Below are 22,148 nucleotides of genomic sequence, written 5' to 3' on the forward strand. Positions count from 1 at the left end.
TGATTCATGACGATCAACCTACGACCATCACCACATTGATGCACAAAAAACATACGATGTATCAATATATTATATCGTGAAATCAATTTCAAGATTAGGTCCGACAAGCATATCATATTGATATACAGATACATAGTATCAAGGATCTCAATCAATCACCCGTGGAGGCTCGTCGTTCGTTTTGGTGGTAGAATCAGGTATATCTATACAAGTGATTACTTAATTTATTTGAATTTTAAAGTTTAAGTTATATACAAAATAATCTAACAATTCAAATATTTTTTCTGTAGATAATTTAATAACTGAAATTACGAACCTTAAACTAGACTACTCAAAGCCCAAAAAAGATATGTAGCACTATTCTTACCTAATTTACATTAGTTTTACCATAGCTATAGTAAATATATATTTATTTCTAACTTAAAAACCCTATCCTAACTTTTTTTTCTATTTTTCAGATATTTTTGAAGGGTTTTATGCCTATTTTAGGCGTATTGCTAAGTACATCATATCGTACCATACCGAGTACACCGATACAGTACGGTATTTAGAACCTTGTTCCTAAAGAACAGTTCACCATAAAATTAATGATACTCCTATGTCTCCTGTTGGTGTAAGCATCTAGCATAATAGAGAAACCATGTTTTACACATGATTCTTTGTGATCATTTAATAAATCATTTGTATAATCCAACTCTTTTTTCAATAATGAAACTAGCATCTCAGAATAACTTAAGAGGTTTTAATTCTCCATCATATCTTCCAATAGCATCAATCATCTCCTTAAAACTGTCTAAACGACAAATACTAAAGGGAATGACAGCTTGATAGAAGAAGTGAACAATGTGCTAAATTGTTCTTCCCCTTATTTCCTTATCACAAGCATCACTTATATTTGTTTGTCTTAATTTTGCTCTTGCTTGCCCTTATTGTTTATGTGATCCTTGATACATATACAAGTCCATCGGTTCCTTTTTACCCTTCTTAACAACCATGACTTCTTTTCTTTTTCTGTCATAAACTCTTTTCCCACTTGGATTAACACTTTTAGAATAATCTTCTTCATCATCTATAATATATTCAACACTATTCTCTAGTAAAATCCAATAAGATTTATTCTTTTGTGTCTTTTTTTCAATCATATAAGTTAGCAGCTCTTCTTTTACACTAAATGGGCACTTCTTGTAGATTTATGCATTCTTGAAATTTTCTACTGAATGCCGCTTTGTACGAAAAATATCACCTCTAGTAGTCTTATCACAAAAGATGCAAGTAACTGCATTACGATCTTTAGGATCCTTTAGATAATTGTATTTCCAAGTAAGATTCTTTTTTGAATTTTTTGAAAAATCTTCTGAATTGCTTTATATACTTGTCATTAATTCTGAAAGGCTGAAACACTAATAATAATTTTAAACAAATATAGATTAGTAGTGTTAAAATCTAAATAGAGATTGCTTTGTCCAATGGTTAACAATCTACTGTTAACAATAGTTAAAGGGGGAGAAAAGAGCTATTAATAATAGTAAAGGAGGAGAAAAGTGTCACCGATAGTAAAAAGTGGGGAAGAAGAGGGCAACAATGATAGAGAAACTTTTGGACGATGGCGACGACGACGACGACCGAGGAAGCTACGGACGACAACAGTAATGACGGAGGAAGCTGCGAATGACAACCGCAACAATGGAGGAAGCTGCAGACAACAACAACGACGACGGAAGTTGCAAACGATAGTAGCGACAGCATAGGAAGCTACGATCCTCTCCCTCAACGATGGAAAGAACTGCACACGGAAGAAGCGACGACGGAAGGAAGTTGCGAACAAATTTTAAGACATCGGACTCGTCCGTCGACGACAGAGGAAGCCTCGGTCCGTTGCGTCTACAACGGAGGCAACAACAAAAAAGCATTAGCGACGAAGGCAAAAGTTGTGCTAGGGTTGATGGCTCGGGGTCGCATGGGGGTACAAGGGGTAGCTTTTGCGGGTAAGAAAGTGGCTAGTTGGTTCAATCAAACCAACTAGCCACTATTGAACCGAACCAGACTTAAAAGTCTAATTCGGTTGCTTCATTTGAACTGGGCGCTTCAGGCGCTCAGTGCCTAGGTTCACACGAGCACTCAAGCGGCACCTCATTGAAGCGCATCGCCTAGTCCACCCTTGAGGTGCTCAGGCCTTGCCTCGCCCAAGCGCCTAGACGAGTGTTGGGGCACCTATTTAAACCGCTGAATCCAAGTCTCCTATTCAACAAAGTAGCATACAATGAAGATGGTATCTACTAAGCATATGATTTTTAACAACTTATTTTTACATGCTTAGATGCCTAATGCTTTGAATAAAAAAATTATATTATCACTCTATAATACTATAAGGTCATTCATATACACTCTACTTGACACAGGTAGGATTCATAGAAAATTGTACTGTGGAACAACTACAGGTATTAGTAAAGAGGCATTATTTTCTGCAAAGGGTAAGTGGTGAAGGCGAGATTTGAACCTAGGACCTTGTGATAAATTACAAGGAGGCATTATTTATACACAAAAGAAAAGAAAAGATTTAAGAACTTGGATATGTTATTAATATTATTTCCTTTTGATTTTTCAGAAAGGGTATCTTTCAAACGTGCGATTGTTTGCCCTTTTTCCAATTGTGGTAGCACATATCTATTCTGATTATCATATGCAATCTATGACCAATAACTTAATGTCTTTGCTCTTATTTCCCAAGCCCTTGCTTCTGTAGGCATTTTAGGCATAACAAGGCAAAATTGCCATCCTACCATCAGACTCAACTTATCTACAATGAACTTATAAATAACTGCATTAAAAATGAATTCAACACTCTTAACTGTGATTCACATGGGGAAATCATCAATGAGTCATTAGTCGTTTGTCCAACATATTTAACTTATGCATTGAACTAAGCACAAGTCTCTTATGATATTTCGTATGATATATTGGTCATTGTGATACCAAATGCTGCACAATATGTTATTATTGACAAATACATCAGGAGGTGCAGACATATGCTGCCCTATATATAGTAGCAGATAATGTTGTTATCAATCAACTCAGTTTGTTGGTAGATGGAATGAACTGGAAACTTTGGTCCCCATGTGCTGTCTATTATGTAGATTTGATCTACATGACATGGTAAAAGAAAAGTACACAATGAAATTAAAGGGCACAGATAACTCCATATAAAATTAACAAAAGAAATCGCACCTGATGCATAATTTTATTATAAAAAAAAATTAAGAACCAGATTTAAAATAGTTGAAAACAAATTTTACTAATCTTGAAAGCATTCTTGACAAATAAAAAGGAAAACAAACAAGCAAAAGGCTCATGTTATTTGATGACAATAAACTTCGGAAATTATGATATCAAATGAGCATTCCTATATCTAGTAATGCCTTTGAGAATGACAGTCAAAAGGCAAAAAAACAAAATTTAGCATCTGGCCATTTTAATCTTTAGAATATATAAAGGACAGCAGTGTCAAATAATGTGAAGAATTCTAACAAGTAACAGCCACATATAAATTTCATATTCCATTGTTAACTATTTGCAAGAAAGCTTGGCTAAACTCTCCTAGCGACTAGCTATGATTTAAATTCACATACTAATATAATAGTTTTAATAGAGTTTAACAATATGGCCTCAAATGGTCATCATCAAATCAAAGACCTTTTTTTTTCTCCTAAAGCATCCATCCCAAACCAAATCATAAAGGACAGAGGAGCTGGTAGCATGTAAGATTTCCTGAGGTGACATTGGAAGAAAAAAACAATCAGGCCTGGGCTAAAAAATTTCAGACCATGTAATATCTTAAGAACTCAAGATTTATACTTTGTGAATTATCAAATCAAAAAGTTTGTGGATACATAGTATATTGGTGATCCATATATATGCAATGCATTATGCCTACAATTAATGGTTCTAGGTCTGAAAGTTCTTGATTTGACGTGTAATGCATTAGGATGTTGGAATAATTTAGGTACATTCAAATAATCAAATTATAGTTTATAAATTAAGCGGTACGAATTGTAAGTTCTGAGATAGTTCTCATTGATAGTTACTATATGGTTCTTCTTTATAGTTCTAAAGCCCAAAAATAGGCTCAAATACCAGTATTGATACCCATACTAGAATCTTACTAACCAGTGGTCCAGTATCACAAAGTATGTTTTAGTATGCCCAACAAAATATACTAATATTTTTAACTATATTAGCACTGATTGGCAAAATCAAATATGTTGCATTTATGTGGAGTTCATATATGGATAAGGTACAATGAACTAAAACACAAGACTTTACTACATCACTGAAAATCAATTATAACTTGTAAACAGAATTAAACTCACAAAAAAGACAGCTGAAAGATAAAGTGTGATAACTGAAAGCATAGCATCATAGCACGCATACCTTGCCTAGAAGAACTCAACGTTGTTAAATAATTTTTGCTTTTTCAAATGATGATATCTAAATATTGTACTCAAGAAAAAATGGGAAAAGGACTATTTTGATGGTGAAATATTATGTCCAGCTTGCAACATGCTAAGTAGCATTCAAGGGCTCTGAGAAGCAAATATGTCTCCTAATGAAGAAATACCATAAAAACTTAATACGCTGCACAGTGTTTCACTCTATGCTAACTATCTTTTCGGTAGCAATTCAAGCAACAGAATTAGAAACACTTGAAACACAATGGTTATCCTCCATACATGCCAATGTTACAAGACAATATTCACCAAGAAAGGAAGGATACATCACAAGAATCTAGTTAGATAACTATCAACAACAGTGACTACGAAAGACACTTACTCTAAGTTCTAGCTGAGTACAAAACAGGAAAACAACGCAATGTGTGCAGAAAGTGATAAACCTGAAGAAGAAGCTACCATTAGGAGCACTTGTGGGCCTCAATCAAGAGCTCGGATATTTCTTTCAACAGATCAAGCCGCTTCGTCCATAATTCCATCTCGGCAGCGCACTGCTTCCTCAGCTTCTCCTCCAGAACTACCCCTTTGGAAGGATCAATCAACTTCAGCCCCTTCTCCAGTAGCACACCCGACAGGCACCGTCCGTTCACCTTCCAATACTCTAATGCTGCTTCCCTGATGAACGGGTACTTATCATCCTCCACGACAGCGTCCTCCTCCTCCTCCTCCTCCTCATCATCATCATCATCATCACCGTCAGCAGCGGCGGCCACGTCCCCGTTGCCATCCTCCTCGGCGTCCCCATCGGCCTGTTTGACCTCTTCGGACCAGATCTCAGTGGAGAGCTCGTAGATGCGCCGGTCGTGGGCAGTGGCGCTCACGGGAGGGCCCGCGTTGGCCGAGTGGACGAACTTGCTCTTGAGGCGCTTGAGCTTGTAGCCGACTTGCTCCGCGGTGAGGTGGGGGCCGATGGCGCTCTTAATGGACGCGAAGAAGGGGAACATGGTGGGCTGCTTGGGGAGGGCGCCAGTGCGGGAGCGGAAGGCGAGGGCGCCCTTGAGGAGCGCGATTTCGTCGGGCTCCGACCACACCTTCTTCTGCCGGAGGCTGGAGGAGTTCCTCCCCGCGAACTCCCGGGGTTTCCGCTTCCGCTCGCTGCGCCTCGAAGTGGCGGCGCGCGCCCCGGAGGCGCCGGCCGCCTCGGCGCGGGGTGGTTCGGGGAGGACCTTCGAGGAAGGAGACGTCTGAGGGGGCGAGCGGCGACCAGGGCCGCCGTCGGTGGAGGGAGAGTGCTCCGTGGCTGGCGGTCGGGTGTCGGCAGCGGCCGGAGAGGAGGAGGGAGATGAGGAGGATGAGGAGGCTTTGCTCTTGGAGTGCGAAGCGAGGCGCTTGGAGCGCATGGTTTTGGTTGGGGGTGGGGGAGGCGGGGGATTTGGGGATTAGAGTCGAAGAAAGGGAAGGAAACAACGGCAAAGGGGGAGGGAGTCTTTCACATCTCGCTTGCTCGAAATAGAAAGCGAGAGAGAGAGATGTGGTCGGATTTGGACGGTCAAGCTGCCCAAAAGCACAAAAATATTGGGTTAAGAGGGAAGCTGGGTGGTTTCAATTTTGAGTTTGAGATCCGCTTCAATTTCTGTGGCAACCTGGCAAACTCGGAATCCAATGGCCTACGTGCGATCATGGGTCGTATAGTCCTACTACCGACAAAGCCCACGAATCCGGTCCCTTTGCTATTAGAACAATAAAGCCCACGAATACGGTCTGATTGCTGTTAAAAACGACAACAAAACCAAGCAAATAAACAACGCCCACCGTGGGGCTCGAACCCACGACCACAAGGTTAAGAGCCTTGCGCTCTACCGACTGAGCTAGACGGGCTTACATTTGCGTTTCAGAGTTTTAACTATAGGAAAAGTAAAATGATGGTATCGACATCAAGTCCAAAAATACAAGTCTTGAAATCAATTTATTTGAGTGAGTCGAATATAAAACAACACCGTTGGTCTTTTAACAATGGATAGAAATACTCATGAATTTTACTCTACTCAGAGTAAATCCCGACTTGAGTCATCCAAAAACTGCACATAGAAAATGGATAAATTCAATAAATGCTGCACACGTAAACGTCTCACTTCATTAAGCAAACAGATAAGGTGCCATCATCTTCAAAGCCAATTGTGCAATTGTAAATGTGCAAAGGCCTCGGTTTACAATACAATACAGCATCGACAACTTATCAATATGCAGATCAAGGTAAAACTTGGACAGTATGATCACACAATATAGATGTACACCAATGTACCAACACCCCAGACATTCTCGGTATGGACCGATATCGGTATACAAAATTACTAACCTGTCATCTGACAGTTTAAAGGAAGAAAGCTGAAGAGTGAGGATGGTAAGTTAACTATTGCTGTTGGCAAAATGTTTTGACTAATAAAATAGTTAACGAGCCATATCTGTAAACAGAAGAAAACATAAACTACAATAACCAGAAATTTGGTTCCATTGAGGATAAACACGGTTCTAATCAGCAAGCTAACAAGCCTGGTATTTTTCCACTTCAAACACTTGCTCCAGTGAAATTCCATTTAACTGAAGAGGCAGAATGAGAAATATCAGAGAGCAGTAGCTGTTGCAGTTGCCTCCACCATAGCATCTTGTAACTTTTGAAGGTGGCCATCCACTGAACTGGAATTTTCAGTAGCCAAGGGTTTCTCTGGTGCCTCCTGATAAGCAGCATCATGAACCCCAAGTGCAGCACGGCCAGATGGATCGGGATTCTTAGACCATGCTGCATCCCACTCTACTGCTTTTGCAGTACTGCATGCCACACTTGGCCCTCCAGGTACAGTTGACCTAGCAGCATTCTTTGGGGGAAAATAAGTTGGTAAGAAGTTTCCAAAATCAAATCCATCTGAAAAAGAGCTGACAAAAATATGCAATACTCCAACTGATACTTCTTTATTCTAAGATAAATGTAATCAACAGCAGAACAACTGTGATCTTCAAAATAATTGTTATCAGTGACACTAGTGAATTATTCTTAATTGGCCTCACATGGATTGGGTTGATACTCTTTTTACTGCATCAACACTACATTCAAGTAGGACATCACAGGAGTTGGATGACCACGATTCTTAATTGACCTCACGTAGATTGGGTTGATACTCTTTTTACTGCATCAACACTACAGTCAAGTAGAACATCACAGGAGTTGGATGACCATAGACCTAAACTCACCATTCTAATAAAAGAAAAGCCTGCAAAATTCTCAAACTCAACAACACCTATGAAGGAGGATCAGAAGAAAGATGCACTACATAATACCTAAATAGTAAAAGCAAAATATTCATAGATTACTTGCCTAAAAAGTAACTGAGACGAGGAACTAGTGCAGATTAATCCCCATGCAACAGTGAGAGAACACTGTTGTGTGTGTCATCCTCTTAGTTAAGTATGAAGCAAGGTATCACATAAATTTACAATCAAATCTGGCTATATGTGGACCACGTACTGAAGAACCAGTTCAAATCAACTCCTTATCATGGCAAGACATATCTTGCAGCTACAGTTTGCAGATTGACTCACTGTGAGGTTGGTATGATACAAAATTAGATCTCACTTTTGTTGATAAAAATGACTGATCATATAGACCGTGGATGTTTACCCAACTGAATCAGTTTCAATTTCAGATTGCAGCACTTGCTTCTGTTCATGACTGATGATTATAAAAGTAGACAACCAAGCATAACAAAATCACAACTTGCCATTGCAGACTCTAAATGAAGAAGGGCCATGATATATAAGTGCTCCTGACTGATATAGAGCTAAATCCACCTATTTACATAATGGACACACCTTACCATGTGATCTAGGATGTCATACCACAATCAAGGCAGCACAAACCATGCTACATGCCAAATAATGAGAATGTAAATTTAAATTTGGTAGCACAGTCAAAGCAGGGCAGACCAAGATACGTATATGCCAAATAACAAGCTGCATAGTGCAGGCATGCAATACTTGTGACAAAGAATTGACATGCCAATAAGCTGACACATAAACAGGTTGTGACATTCAGCACAAGGTCAGCAGGTATCTAGTTGTGATGGTTGGCATGATTAGAATTTTAAAAAAAATCTCCCAGATGAGCTATTTATACATTCAATTTGCAAAATGCCTGACATTCCATTTTGACTTGCAATTGAGAAAAGCAAAATAATTAGCAGTTGTTGGTTGGCACAACAATTCAAGAAATTCACCAACAATGACAAAAAGTTCAATGGACTTAGTGATCATCCAGGGTGAATGGCACTTGAATTTGAAACTCAAAGTGACCATCATAATATACTATACCAGTCAAAGAGTGTCAAAATGATTGGTCCACATGATCTTGTCTACTCATAGTGTTTGACAATTCTGACTGCAATACCTTAATTCATGAGGGAGCCTCGTCCTCTAGGCATCATGAGGACTGTAGAAGAATGTTTCACTCAAGTACAGGTCTAAACTTGGGAATGACCAAAAAAATTTGTCTTAATATAGATGATAATCTTAAAAAGATACTCATGTAGTAGAAAGTAACCAAGACTGGAGAGAAGTTGCATCGATGACAATTGAAGGACTCGAGAGAACAAATGTGTAAAGGAAAGAGAATCAAAGGCAGAGGCAATGAGGTGAGGAGGGAGAAGGGGGCAGTAACAGGACAAAAAGGAGCAACAACTCCAGTCGCAAAGCTACATTCTGAACTCGGAAAAAGAGCAATTACAAAGAAAGAATGACAATAACAGCCAGAGTACACAAAAAGGACAAAATTAGCAAAGGAGAACAAATAGAAGGGGGACAGTAGTAGCAGAATAAAGCAGAAAAGGAGCAAAGGCATAAGAGGAGGGAAAAGGGAAGAAAAGATTACTGAGAAAGAAACTTGAAAAGAAAAGGAAAGAGGACAATGGAATGTAGCACAATATGTTCAAGCCCCTTCTCAACATGAAAATTTATTCTCTATCATTGTTTCTCATATGGCCCGAATAACTTTTGACTTATTTCACAAATAAAACTAATTTTCTTGTTATGCCATGTCGTTCTGAAATTTACTAGCAGAATTTGAATACAAATCTAACAATAATATATCCATTTCTTAGGCATCTGTGCAATTTTAAAAGGCTCGTGACAAGGCAGACACCTAAGGCACACCATGGGGAAGATGTAAACGTTGACCCAATAAACCAAGACAGTCACTCTTGCACTGCAATTCCTTTAGTCATGAATTTGATAACAATATTTAGACTAGTTGATCCTTTGGAAAGCTTTCACTTCCTTCATCAATACTCATGAAAAAGCATGCAATTGGTTGCTAACATTTGTGTAGCTAAATAATGCAGTCAATCAATTATTAATATATAGATAATTACTTCATGAAAGATCAATAATTTACTGATGATTTCTATTACCTGCTATGTGCTGAAAGGAGTTCAGACAAGATAAAAAAGCTGCAAGCTTAAAGTTTAGAATATAAGGAGACATATAGATTATAGAACAAAGTGGAAAGAAAGGCTTTGCCAATTAAAGTAACTAAATATGTCAAATCCAAAAATCTCGAAGTACATAGAAGCTTTTTTACCTTCGGAAAGAATCTTTCAAATATTGACCGGTAGTAGTATGCCTCTTTTGTTGTAGGAGTATTCTCAGGATAAACAAAGCTTGCATTCATCAGCATGGCATCTGAAACCTGGTCATTAGGAAATAAAAATTGAGATGCAGAGAGAAGTGATCACTAAAAGAATAAAATGCTAACCAACAGAAAATACATTAAAAAATACAAGGTTACAATTAACAAGGTAACCAATATTTTATGAAAATATCAAAAATGTCATGCAAGATTTTGCAAGAGTTTTGGTTGATGATTATCTTCTCAAGCTAAGAAAAAAAATACATGTTCATTTGCATGGTCCTTCAAGCCATCAATCCAGCCATAACCCACTCCATCACTAAATTGCTCCTTCTGCCTGTACAGGATGTGCTGTATATGGAAACAGATAATGGAGCTGTCAGATCAGGTATTTATTCATAAATTAAAATCACGTGGTCTTCAAATCTAAATTCAAAAGATCCATAACCTTTGGCAAATAAGGATTTTGATCATCATCAAATGCATTGCGCAGGACCCACTTCTCAATTCGACCAAGATCACGTCTAATCTGTATAAGCAATACAGATGTCACTTACGTATAAGCTTGCTTACTATTCTCTTCTTAAAAAAAGACACTTCGCCCAAAGTTTAAATGATAATGCAATGTAAATTAAGTAAAAATAAATGTCTATAGACCCAGAAATAAATATTGCATTATTACCACAAGAACTTGAGTTCTTAAATATATTTAATTTGGGCTAAGTTAAATTGTCTACACGAACTTGTCTTGTAAGAAGTATATGGTGCAAAATTATAAACTAGGTTGGCTTACCCACCATTTTCCATTCAGGATCAATGTCCATTGCTATGTCAATAAATTGCTTGTCCAGAAAAGGAACACGAGCCTCCACGCCCCAGGCTGATGTTGATTTGTTGGCCCTCAGGCAATCATATAAATGAAGAGCTTTAATCTAAAATCATAAAAGACTTTGTTCATAAATTTATAAACAGAAAAGAAGGTTACATCAATAAGCATTTTACTCACTCATAAATATGAAATATAAACCAAACATAGGAAAAAAAAGGTAACAACTAATAACCACTTTACATAACAAATTCTATATGCAGTACCTATAGCAACTGGGTTGGAATACTTGTGAAAACAAGAAACATGAACATATACCAACTGGAGAAAAGCATCTTGAGAGTATACAACAAAACATTGAGAATAATTGATCTCATGTCTCTGGGCTACACATCAAACAATACTAGGAGAATAACATCTGAACCTACAAGTATTTTTATATTATTTTCAAGAAATAGCAATTAAAAGTGTCATTTGTGTGAAAAAGTAGCACAAAATTGAATTAACTAACCACATTATTATATATTAACTCACAAACAGAATGAAAGATCTTCCTATAACTGCTCAAAGGGTTGTGGGGTTTTCAGCATACCTTTCGACATGTTTCCGAATGAAACTCTTCTTTGTTTGGTGCTTTATGAAAATACAGGTATCCTCCAAATATTTCATCAGAGCCTTCCCCTGAAAGAACCATCTTCACCCCTAAAGACTTAATTTTACGAGACATTAAAAACATTGGGGTACTGGCCCTAATTGTCGTCACATCGTATGTCTCAATGTGGTAAATGACTTCTGCAAGTGCATCAATACCCTCCTAATACAAGAAAATAATTTGCATCAATACCCTCCCGATATGAAAAAATAACTGAATCTACAGAACATCATTACATGTGCCATATGCTTCTATTCTAAAGAAAATCAACAATATTACCTGCACTGTGAAATGAAATTCATGATGGAAAGTGCCAAGATAATCTGCAACTTCTCTAGCAGCTTTAAGATCAGGAGAACCCTGCACAAAAATCATGACTGTGATGAATACACTATCAACAGTAACATATAAGTCAAAATCATAATACAATGCCAAGTCAAAGCCTAAAACATGTCGAATCATCTTTTTCCTTGCATACATAAAGAGTAGTAGATTAACACAAAGAAATGTTCAATGATTTTTTTTATTGCAATTCTTTAACAGACTGAAGGTTATTAGACTTCATTTTCTAATGCTTTGAAAATATAGAAAATAAAATTTTGAAGACAAAATCTACTCTTTTCTTCTTGCTACACAAGAAATAGCTTTACTCTTGATCAAGGGAAAACTTACAAAACAAATATCGTTGTGCCAATCCACATGTGTCAACATGGATTAAAACATACTTGCTATAAAGGTATTGACATGCACCAAGTCGATCCATGCAAAGCATGATCCTAACTACATATATTACTAAAGAGATTTGGTGATCATCTTAAACCAAAAAATTTCCTCAAAGTCATAAAATCATCTAAAACCACTGCACTGTGCTTTGCTTGTAGTTGTTATTTCCAGACATAGTCTGCAAAAGTATCTCCGGGCATTTTATGCAGTCAATGCCCAACTTGAGACATATCACGTGAACAAATAAATTATAACAACAAAAAAATGTGACCTTCAAGCCAATGCAGAAAGAATGTAGCTGAGATCCCCACTGTCTAGCAACTTTTGCTTTCGCCAAGTGCCTCAAAGCAACTGCAGCAACAAGTGATGAATCAAGCCCACCAGACAAGAGCACACCAAATGGCACATCCGTCATGAGCCTTTTGACAACAGCCTAGAAGCATATGAAAGACAGGATAATGAATATGATTTATGCAAAAAAGACAGGTGACAACAGCAGAAGCATGCCTTTGTTTTGTTAATGAAATAATACAAAAAATAACATAATGAATTGACTTATTTACTTTCACAACAAGAAACACATGATCAGGAACAGATAAAAGTGTACCAAAGAAGTCGCAAAAGTGATAATAGTGTACATGAAATATTGTCACCATATTAAGGATGGGTATCAAGAACTATTATGTATCCTGATCACTGTTAACAAAAAGGTCATGGCTACAACACACATGTAAATCCATCATAATTTACTTTATGCTATATTTATTATTTAACTTTTACACATCAGAGCAACATTTGCATGTGATGCTTAAAACACAAGTTCTCTCCAAAATCAGTCCCTGGTTCTGTTAAAAATATGATAGTGTCACATAAAGATACTTGGTTGATAAATGATTCCACAATATTTTAAAGAATATAAATCCAGTTAGAATTTTTAGGGCAGGAAAGGCATCCTTGTGTAAAAATCCACAATAATAGTTAATAGGAAATCCTGGTTTTGTTGCATCAAAAGGCTTATATGGAACCATACAATAAATCGTACCTACCAATTAATTAAACTGTCAAATCCTGCATGGAACAGATCCATTCAGCATCTTTTTGGAATTCAGCATTTAAACACCAATTTTTTGGTGGCTGCTCATCTACTTTTTACTTAAAGGAAAAAAAGATGTAATGTCACAAATGTTCTATTAAGTCTGAATTACTAGCCCCAAGCCTATTAGACATGATGGTGATTCTGACATGGTACAGCAGATCTTCAACAAATGGCAAATATTTATTTAGGCTTTTTTTCTATCTTACTGCACCACTAAAGCAATAATATGGACTTAAATGAACCTTCATGGTTAATGACTTGAAATGTAATGATGTACCATCAAAATTATGTTCATCAACAGACTCAATAATTCTTGCAGTGACGTGGACTAATGAGTTAGCACAGTTGCAGTGTTAGGCAACCAATATTGGAAATAGTGGTAGGATGATGATATGGCAACTAATGAAATGGCATTAGATGATAAGCAGTGTGTTCAACCTTTGGAAGAGATCACTTGTGCCAAGTTGCAAGTTGGCATCCCAAAGAGACCATTTATACTATTACACTGGGTTTTATGGGTTACGGATGTCCTGTGAGTTAATTCATTATAATTTCAAAATATATAATAAATTTGTCATGTAAGTTATTTATTCAGGTTAACCCATGCATGATCATAGAATAATTTATGAGATCGCAGCATTGTCCCGCTCATGCCTTCTAGCTGGAGCTGGGGCATTACACTATAGCAGGGTAATATCCAATTTGGTATTGTTGGGTTTTTCAAGGGCAACTAGATCATCACAGCTTTTTTACCGAATACAGATATATTATATAGCTTGGTAACATATAACCCTGAGGGGGGTTGGAGGAGAACATTCCAATTCAATGGATAAAAAAAGCTAACATAAGCATTCATTGCAAGTCATTTGGTTAACAACACAAGAAACTATAATGCAGGAGTGTAAAATATATATTTCAAAATTTATGAGAAAGCCTGACAGTTTCCAAGTCAAAAATTTGAGGACTAGAGGACATTGATAATATAAAATGAACAGAAGAGAGTCAGCACATGCCTTCTCAAAGGCCTCACGTAGAGCTAGAGCATCATAAGGAGCTGACGGTGTGCATTCTGAAAACCATGGGGGGTTGTACCACCTCCGTAGACCACCTGAAGAATATTTTAAATTCATGATCATGAAAGATATCACATCATATGTCATATAAATGACTATACCCTATCCCAATAACTTTTTTTTATTCCCAATAACTTAAATCTCACATCCAGAACTTTCAGAATTAATCATATTGTAACAATTACTTTCTTTTAACTGTCCAAGAAGTAAACCAACCTTTTTTGCTAGAATAGATATGCCCAGGTAGAAATGAGACAAATCGTTCACAGTCATCACTCAAAGCTTTCATTTCTGAAGCAAACCAAACAGATCCTGCCAAAGAACCAACACTGAACATTAATTGAAGCAATTCCAAATATCATACAGATGATATTTACTTGGTGCAAAATCCAACCAAAATTTTCCATTGACAATCTCATAGCTATAAATGGTTATTATATAAATAGATTACAAGGTTAAAGCTCCAAACAGATTAAGAAACATTTGTTTCTTAAAAGCATCATAAAGCAACTTGATGGGGGGAAAGTTCACCCCCCAGCCACAGCTCGCCATGTGGTTACCTCGTCAGCACCAGAGGCGGGACCCAAACAACGTGGCAGCCACCTGAGCACAGCAATAATGATGAACCCAAAAAGGAATACTCTGCCCATTCCGCAGAATATTCCTTTGGACCCAGCTTGCTATAAAACTCATTAATTTATTGTTATCAAGGTCAATTACTATTCACCCATGAGTCCACTTTCCACCTTAGTCCTAACTTAAGAGTCAGAGGGCCAGGTCAGGCACCCCACCTGACTTCGGCCCTCTTGCAAGTCAACTCCTCAGCGAACACTGGAATCACCCTCTTGACCATCTTTGGACACTTGTGCAGACGGCCTAGGACCGAGTCAGGCTGACAAAGACATCACCGACAATCATACCATCGCAACTTATTTAAGAAAATTTATTAAGCATGTGAAGTTACCTTAAAAGCTTCAAATAGAATAGGAAAGGATCTTTAATCTTCCAAATCATGCTATAACATTAGAATAATATGAAAGCATCTTAACTTTTACCCAAGGAACCTCTTATGATGTTGCAGGAGAAAAGTGACTACCAATTTCAGACACATGCAGCAGCACAGAATCCTGGCTCAGCCCAAGCAGGTCATGCTGGTCATGTGATATGCAAGCAAGTGGCTTGGCATGTGCTAATATTTAGAACCAATAAGCTACAGTTAAATGGCACAGCCAACATAAAGCAATATGGCAAGCACATGCAATTCATGTTTTACATACCTCTGGTTTCCTCAGGGATACAGGCAAAAAAATTAATCTGTTCCGTGCCTGCATCTCTTCAGCAGCTTTCTAGCTTAGTGATCATTTATTAAATTATCAAATTACCACATTAATCATATTTGATGTCTACATAACATCAAACTAAGTAAATGTCCATAACAAGGTAATCAGATTCTCAGATCTGGATCCAGAAAATTCAGAATATGTGATATAATGGATGCAATTCTTAAGCATGATATAATAAGAAAGACTCATCCCACTTTTGGAATAAAGTTCTCCTTATTTGGATACTATAAGGCTCACAATGAATCCTGGGCCAGTTAAGACTCATCATGTCTACCCTAGCATGCAAAGCAGAATTCTTCGTCATAGATAGATTTGTCACATGTTTTACTAAAGTAAGAAACTTGAATTATTTATCCATAGTTTGCATATTTATCAAGTCAGGAGTATCTTCATCTTGTTTACTTGTAGCATCCTCCTTAAGGAACACTCCATGATATTATTAATCAGGAAATCCTGAATGAAAAATGATCTCTAGAAAATCACTAGCTTTAATCTAATTTGAAATAAATTAAACACATAAAATTTAATAATACATGTGATAAAAGAAATTCAACGGTAAGTTACCACATACCGTCAAGTCCCCATCCCACATATAGAGGAGTAATGCCAATAGCATCCCGGGCAGCAATGAAACTTTTATCACGGGTGTCAAGAAGAACAAATGAGAACATTCCATCCAACATATCTACAAAATCTTCTCCGTATTCTTCATACTGATAAAAGGGAAGAGTTTATTAATACTGGTAGCAACAGCCCTTAGCAGATTAGAAGATCTAAACCTAATGATTTTTAGACAACTCAAAACTGTCAAATCTGAGGTCCTCATCCAAAACATCTAAAAAGGAAAAATATAAAAGAATCTCAGTTTCTACAACTTACGAGGTGAGCAATCACTTCACAGTCACTTCCAGTCCGGAATTGATGAGATTTAAGCTTTGCTCTCAATTCTTCATGGTTGTAGATTTCCCCATTCACCTAGACATAGTGCCCAAAACAAATCAAGATATAATTACACAGGAAGTATAATGTATCAGTATAAGTACAAACACTAACTTGTGAGCTTCATGAATAATAAACAAATGGTGCAACAAGGTTTAAAATTTTAAATTATAATGGATTTGAAGTATGTGCAGCACAGACTGACACGATTAGTATGTGTAAATCATCTCCAAGTCAAACAAGGTTGTAAATTTCAACAAGATTTACACATAGCAATTGTGTCAGTCTGTGTTTGACCAGAAAGTAGACTGTCATGCTATAAGCACAGGGCTTTTTACCATACCAAAATAATGGACTTGTGCTAATCAGCACAAACCTCATGCCAAATCATGTCTGTGTTTTACCAGAACACCCTACACTGGGAAGTGTTTCCTGGTAGCAATGCACCAAAGGATGTTTTCTTTCTGCTTCTTGCTTATTTGTCTCTTTGGACCTTGCACCTAAAATTAATGTGCCATTTTACCATCCTAATCATTTCATATATATATAAAATTTTTGGGAGGTTTCCTTCAAGGTTTCAATTTAAACTATAAGCATTACTGTAGATTTAAAACATTGATGATGCTACACAGTCCAAAAACATACATGTGTCCAAAAGTGTGAACCTTATCTTACTTCTTAATTATATTATTCCAATATTAAACACTATATATATATATATATATAAGAAATGGATCCCTTGAACTTATAATTATTTAAATTCTCACAAATTTGCAACATAGAAGTCATATTCGTTGTTTTAGATTATTTTTCTTTTACATGTCCCTATATCTCCATGTCATCTATTTCAGTATCACACACTATATGCAATCTGCATTGGATTATCTAGTCCATGTCAATGCAACATTGCTCCCAAATAACTGCTGGTATGCTGTTTTTGCTTAAATTTCTAAGAGAGTTGACAAGAAGTTGACATCTGGTGCTACAGTAGTGTAGAAATCCATAGATTAAAAGAAAATGATTAATTAATATTGTAAGTGTTGTGAATTGAATTTAGTCCAAAATAAGGCTAGCAGTGGTCAAATATTTTGATTTCTAAACTGGTCAAGAGACTTCTTATCCATCATAAGAAATGAAGAGTCCACAAGACCAAAGAGGAAAGAACTATTAATTGCCATGCAGTAATTCCGCAAGGTTGTTAATCCTATTTAGAAAAAAAAAAGGGCTAGGTTGATGACTAAAATTTCTATGAAGGCAAACACAATGTAGATTATTGATTGTCGATCATGCTTCATGACATCAATCAACTATTATGGAATGACCAAAGCCTTCCCAACTGAGTCCTAGTCAAGTTAGGGAAGTATAATCAAGCCTCATTGACCTTGTTATAGTCCATTTGGTGTATAAGAGTTTTAAGATATTTATTATATTGGCTAGACAAGTGACTAGCTACTGAATCATATTTGAAGAGTTACAGATTTCTCTTTAAGTGGAATTTTAGAAAGAAATAAAATTTTCCTGAAGGAATGATCTCACAAAATCTCTTTGGATAGCTATATGCATATCTGAAAGGATTTTAGCCTACAGCCTAATACTTCGATGCTATATTCCCCTTTATACAATAAACTTAATTAAAATTCATAGCTTAATAGTCTTTCATGTCTTTTCTCCTCCTTAAATTGGAGAAAACCCTGGTAGGAGGATCATGTCCCATCATCTCTTCCCACTCGAGCTGGTAGAACTGGATCAAGAATGGCCATGTCTAGTCCCAAATTTTCGAGGGACCAACTTCTAGCCTCCAACCAGTTTCCAGCAAATCTTTGCAGTCCGATTAGTGGCCCACTAAGTCAATTCCCGCTATAGTCATATATCAAGCTGATTTGTTGACCACTCTTGACTGATTTTCAGCTTATCTTCATCGATTACCAACTGAAACCAACCAATTCCTTTTCATTTCAAAAGTGTTGGGTCCCACATTCTGAATTGGCTTACCAGAACAATTCCAAATTGCCAGCAATTAGAAAATGCATTTAAATATGCTAATTATGAAAAGTGGTTGTAAGATGAAGAAACGAATAAATCTCAGTGTTGAAAGGTTGAATTGCAAAGAACAAAAGGTTAAAAGGTTGAACAAAATCACAAACCGTAACAACAATAGACTTGTCTTCATTATAGAGTGGTTGATCTCCAGAAGTAGGGTCAACAATGGCTAACCGTTGGTGAGCAAGATAGCAATCTTCGAAACAATGCAAGCCACTCCAATCAGGGCCTCTGTGCTGCAACCTATTTTTATGTAAATGATGTTAGAAATGTAGATGAAACATGTTAATACAGCCCATAGATTCTTGATATATGGATACTTAAACCTAGAAATTAGATCTTAAGTAAAGCTAATTTTGTAATCCAACAAAAATGAATTTGTTGGGATGTCAAAAGTCCTTCAAATGTTAAGATGCTTTAAAGTCATCAAGAAAAGCACATGTGATGACGTATAATGTCCTTCCAAAATGTTTTATTGAAAATTTTCCACACTCAAACCATGACAAGAAGTCATAATTGTCCCAAATATTTGTGATTGGCTACATACTATTTTTTCCATCATCCAAAAATATCCTTAATTAATTTAAAAGAATTTAGTTTATAGTATTTCTACTAAGGTCCTATTAGATCTCCCTCTATCTATCCTTGCACCACTAATACAAAATCTCACATCTTTTAACTATGTGTTTGTATCATATCAAATGATTCCCCTTCATTTTCTCCCTTGTCTATACTACACCTAATTATTCAGGAACGAATTTTCGTTGTCATCTTTTCTAGTAAATTCATACATCCACCTCAAAATTTTATCTCAACAACATAAGTTATTGTACATGTTACTTACAACCCAACACTCGTATCCATACAGCATCATTGAGCTAAACTGTCTTGCAATTTTTTTTTATGTATACAAAAGGCAAATAGTGATCACACAAAGCTCCCGATGCCCCTCTCCATTTTAGTCACATATTTTTTTCTAAATGGACAATATCATCATCAATCTCTCCATCTTGTGGATTAATCGATCCAAGAGATCTAAGATTTCTATTTGCTGAAAATTCTTATTCATCCAATTTAACTATACCATTAGTTCTTCTTTGAATACTCCTAAAATTATATCTCAAATATTGGTGTTAGTCCTACTTAATTTAAAAGTTGCCAAGGTTTCCCTGCATATCCCAAGTCTAGAATTAATTCAACTTAAACTCTCATTAACTAAACAATATTATCAACAAATAAAATAACCATGGAGGTCTATCCTATACACAATTAGTAAGGAAGTGCCCGGATATTTGACTTTTAAGTTTTAACAAATTAATTGACCATATAACTCAATGTAAATTCAATCATGAACCTTTAATATTAATTTGATTATGTAAATTTTACCATTGATTTAATTCTTGTAGGAATCAAATGTTTGTGGATTCTCAATATTTACCAATAGTGAAGGAATCTAGGCTACATGTTAACACACAAAATTTCAAAAACACTTGGCCTTTTAACGCTCTACATAAAAATGGATGTTCTCTTCTAATTGTAGCACTTTATTACACAAACAATATGATGGAATATCTGCGGAGATATTAATAGCACTTGAAGACCATAAAAAATGTCAGATGAGAGCCGTGCCCAAATCTCACGCCCCCCTGTCTCCTCCTCTTTTCTTTTAGAGCACATTAAGAATTGAAGCGATCCAATCGTATTGTCAATTGGTTTAGAAATAACAGTCGCATTTTTTTCCCCAGAAAAAAGCCTCATACTTTTTTGACAACATAAAATTGAGCCTAGCATCCAATCTTACCCGGGACTGCTGTGAACTTCTATCAAGAAAGATGTAATATATATGTTAGCTATAACAGAATAATAAATGACTTGCAACCTACGTTGTAAAGGTGAGCAAGACTCCGCAAAATCTAACATGGAAATCATAGATGCATATTGGACTCGATAAGAAACACACCATTTATCGCACTACATACAAATAAGAGAACATACTGCCTACAATCGATCCTAAACACATTAAGAACGACATTTCACCCTCCTTTCCTATCGAACAATGCTGCGCAATTATTTAAAGATTCTTCGAACGGAAACAGGAAGGCGAGAATAGGGAGATGACAATAGACTCAGTGGGAGAAAAGAGGACCTCCGAGAGAGCTCGATGATGCGGGATCTCTTGGCAAGCGAGGTATCCGCACACCCGAGCACCGCTAAGATTCCACACATGGCGAACGTTCTCTCGCTCCCTCACCGGCTTCGCGCGCCGAAAAGAGACGAGAAGGAGCAGGATTCGACCGGTCAGCTCGCTCGCCTCCGCCCACCACCACCCATCACGGGAGCGATATATGAGCGAGGGACGGAGACAGCGGAAGGGATCCGAGGAATTAAATCCAAGCCGTTGATGAAAAGAGGCACGAATCCCAGTCTAGGGCATCTTATCGCCCGCATCTCTGGGACCCGATCCGGGGATCGCCAAACAGATCAGCTACACCATTGTGATGATCAAAACAGCGAGGAAGCGAATCACTGTTTGACGCGTTTCTACATAAACCCAAAGCCCCAAACGAAAGCGGAGAGTAATTCCATGATCGGCTGCCGTGGTGGTGGGGCCACTATGTGAACGAGTCTAAGTTCTTTGTTTGGTCGGATGCATTTGAAATGATTATGTCGTTGAGCGAAGGAGAGAATTTTTGTTTTATGACTAATTCGAGAGTTGGATATTTATGTCATAAATTCTTACGTCATTGAGCGTAGGAGAACGATTACTTGCACATATATATATATATATATATATATATATATATATATATATATATATATATATATGCCAAGCAAATATTAAGTGTTGGATGTTTTTGGTTCACACGTATCTGACTATTTTGAGACTTGTGTAGAGGAGACATGTATCATGTACCAAGAGATATCTTGTTCGTATCGATCATGTCGAGCATCTTTTGTGGATGCATGGGAAGATAATTTACCTAGCTATGATGCATCTAGGTGGATACATAAATATTTTATTAGATACGTAAATGACAGCATCATGCACGATGAGATATTTTATTAGATAGGGTATCTAGGGCTTTGATTCTTTTATCCTATATGATGGCATCATACACATAGAATATTTTTATTTATTTATTTTTATTTATACATAAATATATTAACATATAATATATATATATATATATATATATATATATGTATATGTATAAGTATACACACATATATATATATATATAGTATAACCTTGCACATGCTCACGTCCCTAGTATTGATATTTTTACATATAAAATAGGGTAGTGATGACTTAGTAAGTATATGTTGCTATAGTTTT

The 22,148-nt window shown here is 36.7% G+C and overlaps 2 protein-coding genes and 1 non-coding gene across 3 annotated transcripts; all 3 read right to left on the reverse strand.

Moving 5' to 3' along the window:
• Positions 1 to 4,700: 4,700 nt before the first annotated feature.
• Positions 4,701 to 5,944, reverse strand: LOC135623089 (STOREKEEPER protein-like). The gene has a single exon (XM_065125625.1). The coding sequence runs from the start codon at positions 5,843 to 5,845 to the stop codon at positions 4,907 to 4,909; it is 939 nt and encodes a 312-aa protein (XP_064981697.1). The 5' UTR covers positions 5,846 to 5,944; the 3' UTR covers positions 4,701 to 4,906.
• A 306-nt stretch (positions 5,945 to 6,250) lies between these two features.
• TRNAK-CUU (transfer RNA lysine (anticodon CUU)) lies at positions 6,251 to 6,323 on the reverse strand. The gene has a single exon. It is a non-coding gene; the product is annotated as a tRNA-Lys (tRNA).
• Positions 6,324 to 6,831: 508 nt separating this feature from the next.
• On the reverse strand, positions 6,832 to 21,196 carry LOC103998001 (asparagine synthetase [glutamine-hydrolyzing] 2). The gene is made up of 14 exons (XM_009419359.3): positions 20,958 to 21,196; positions 18,916 to 19,054; positions 16,712 to 16,807; positions 16,404 to 16,545; positions 14,706 to 14,801; positions 14,430 to 14,524; positions 12,592 to 12,753; positions 11,877 to 11,957; positions 11,538 to 11,759; positions 10,917 to 11,051; positions 10,568 to 10,648; positions 10,384 to 10,470; positions 10,072 to 10,179; positions 6,832 to 7,318 (listed from the first exon to the last, which is right to left on the reverse strand). Exons 1-14 carry the CDS (start codon positions 21,035 to 21,037, stop codon positions 7,067 to 7,069), a joined length of 1,776 nt encoding a protein of 591 aa, XP_009417634.2. The 5' UTR covers positions 21,038 to 21,196; the 3' UTR covers positions 6,832 to 7,066.
• Between the last annotated feature and the right edge of the window lie 952 nt (positions 21,197 to 22,148).

Source organism: Musa acuminata, chromosome BXJ2-9 (genome assembly GCF_036884655.1).
Source record: "Musa acuminata AAA Group cultivar baxijiao chromosome BXJ2-9, Cavendish_Baxijiao_AAA, whole genome shotgun sequence".
NCBI classification, from domain to species: Eukaryota; Viridiplantae; Streptophyta; class Magnoliopsida; order Zingiberales; family Musaceae; genus Musa; species Musa acuminata.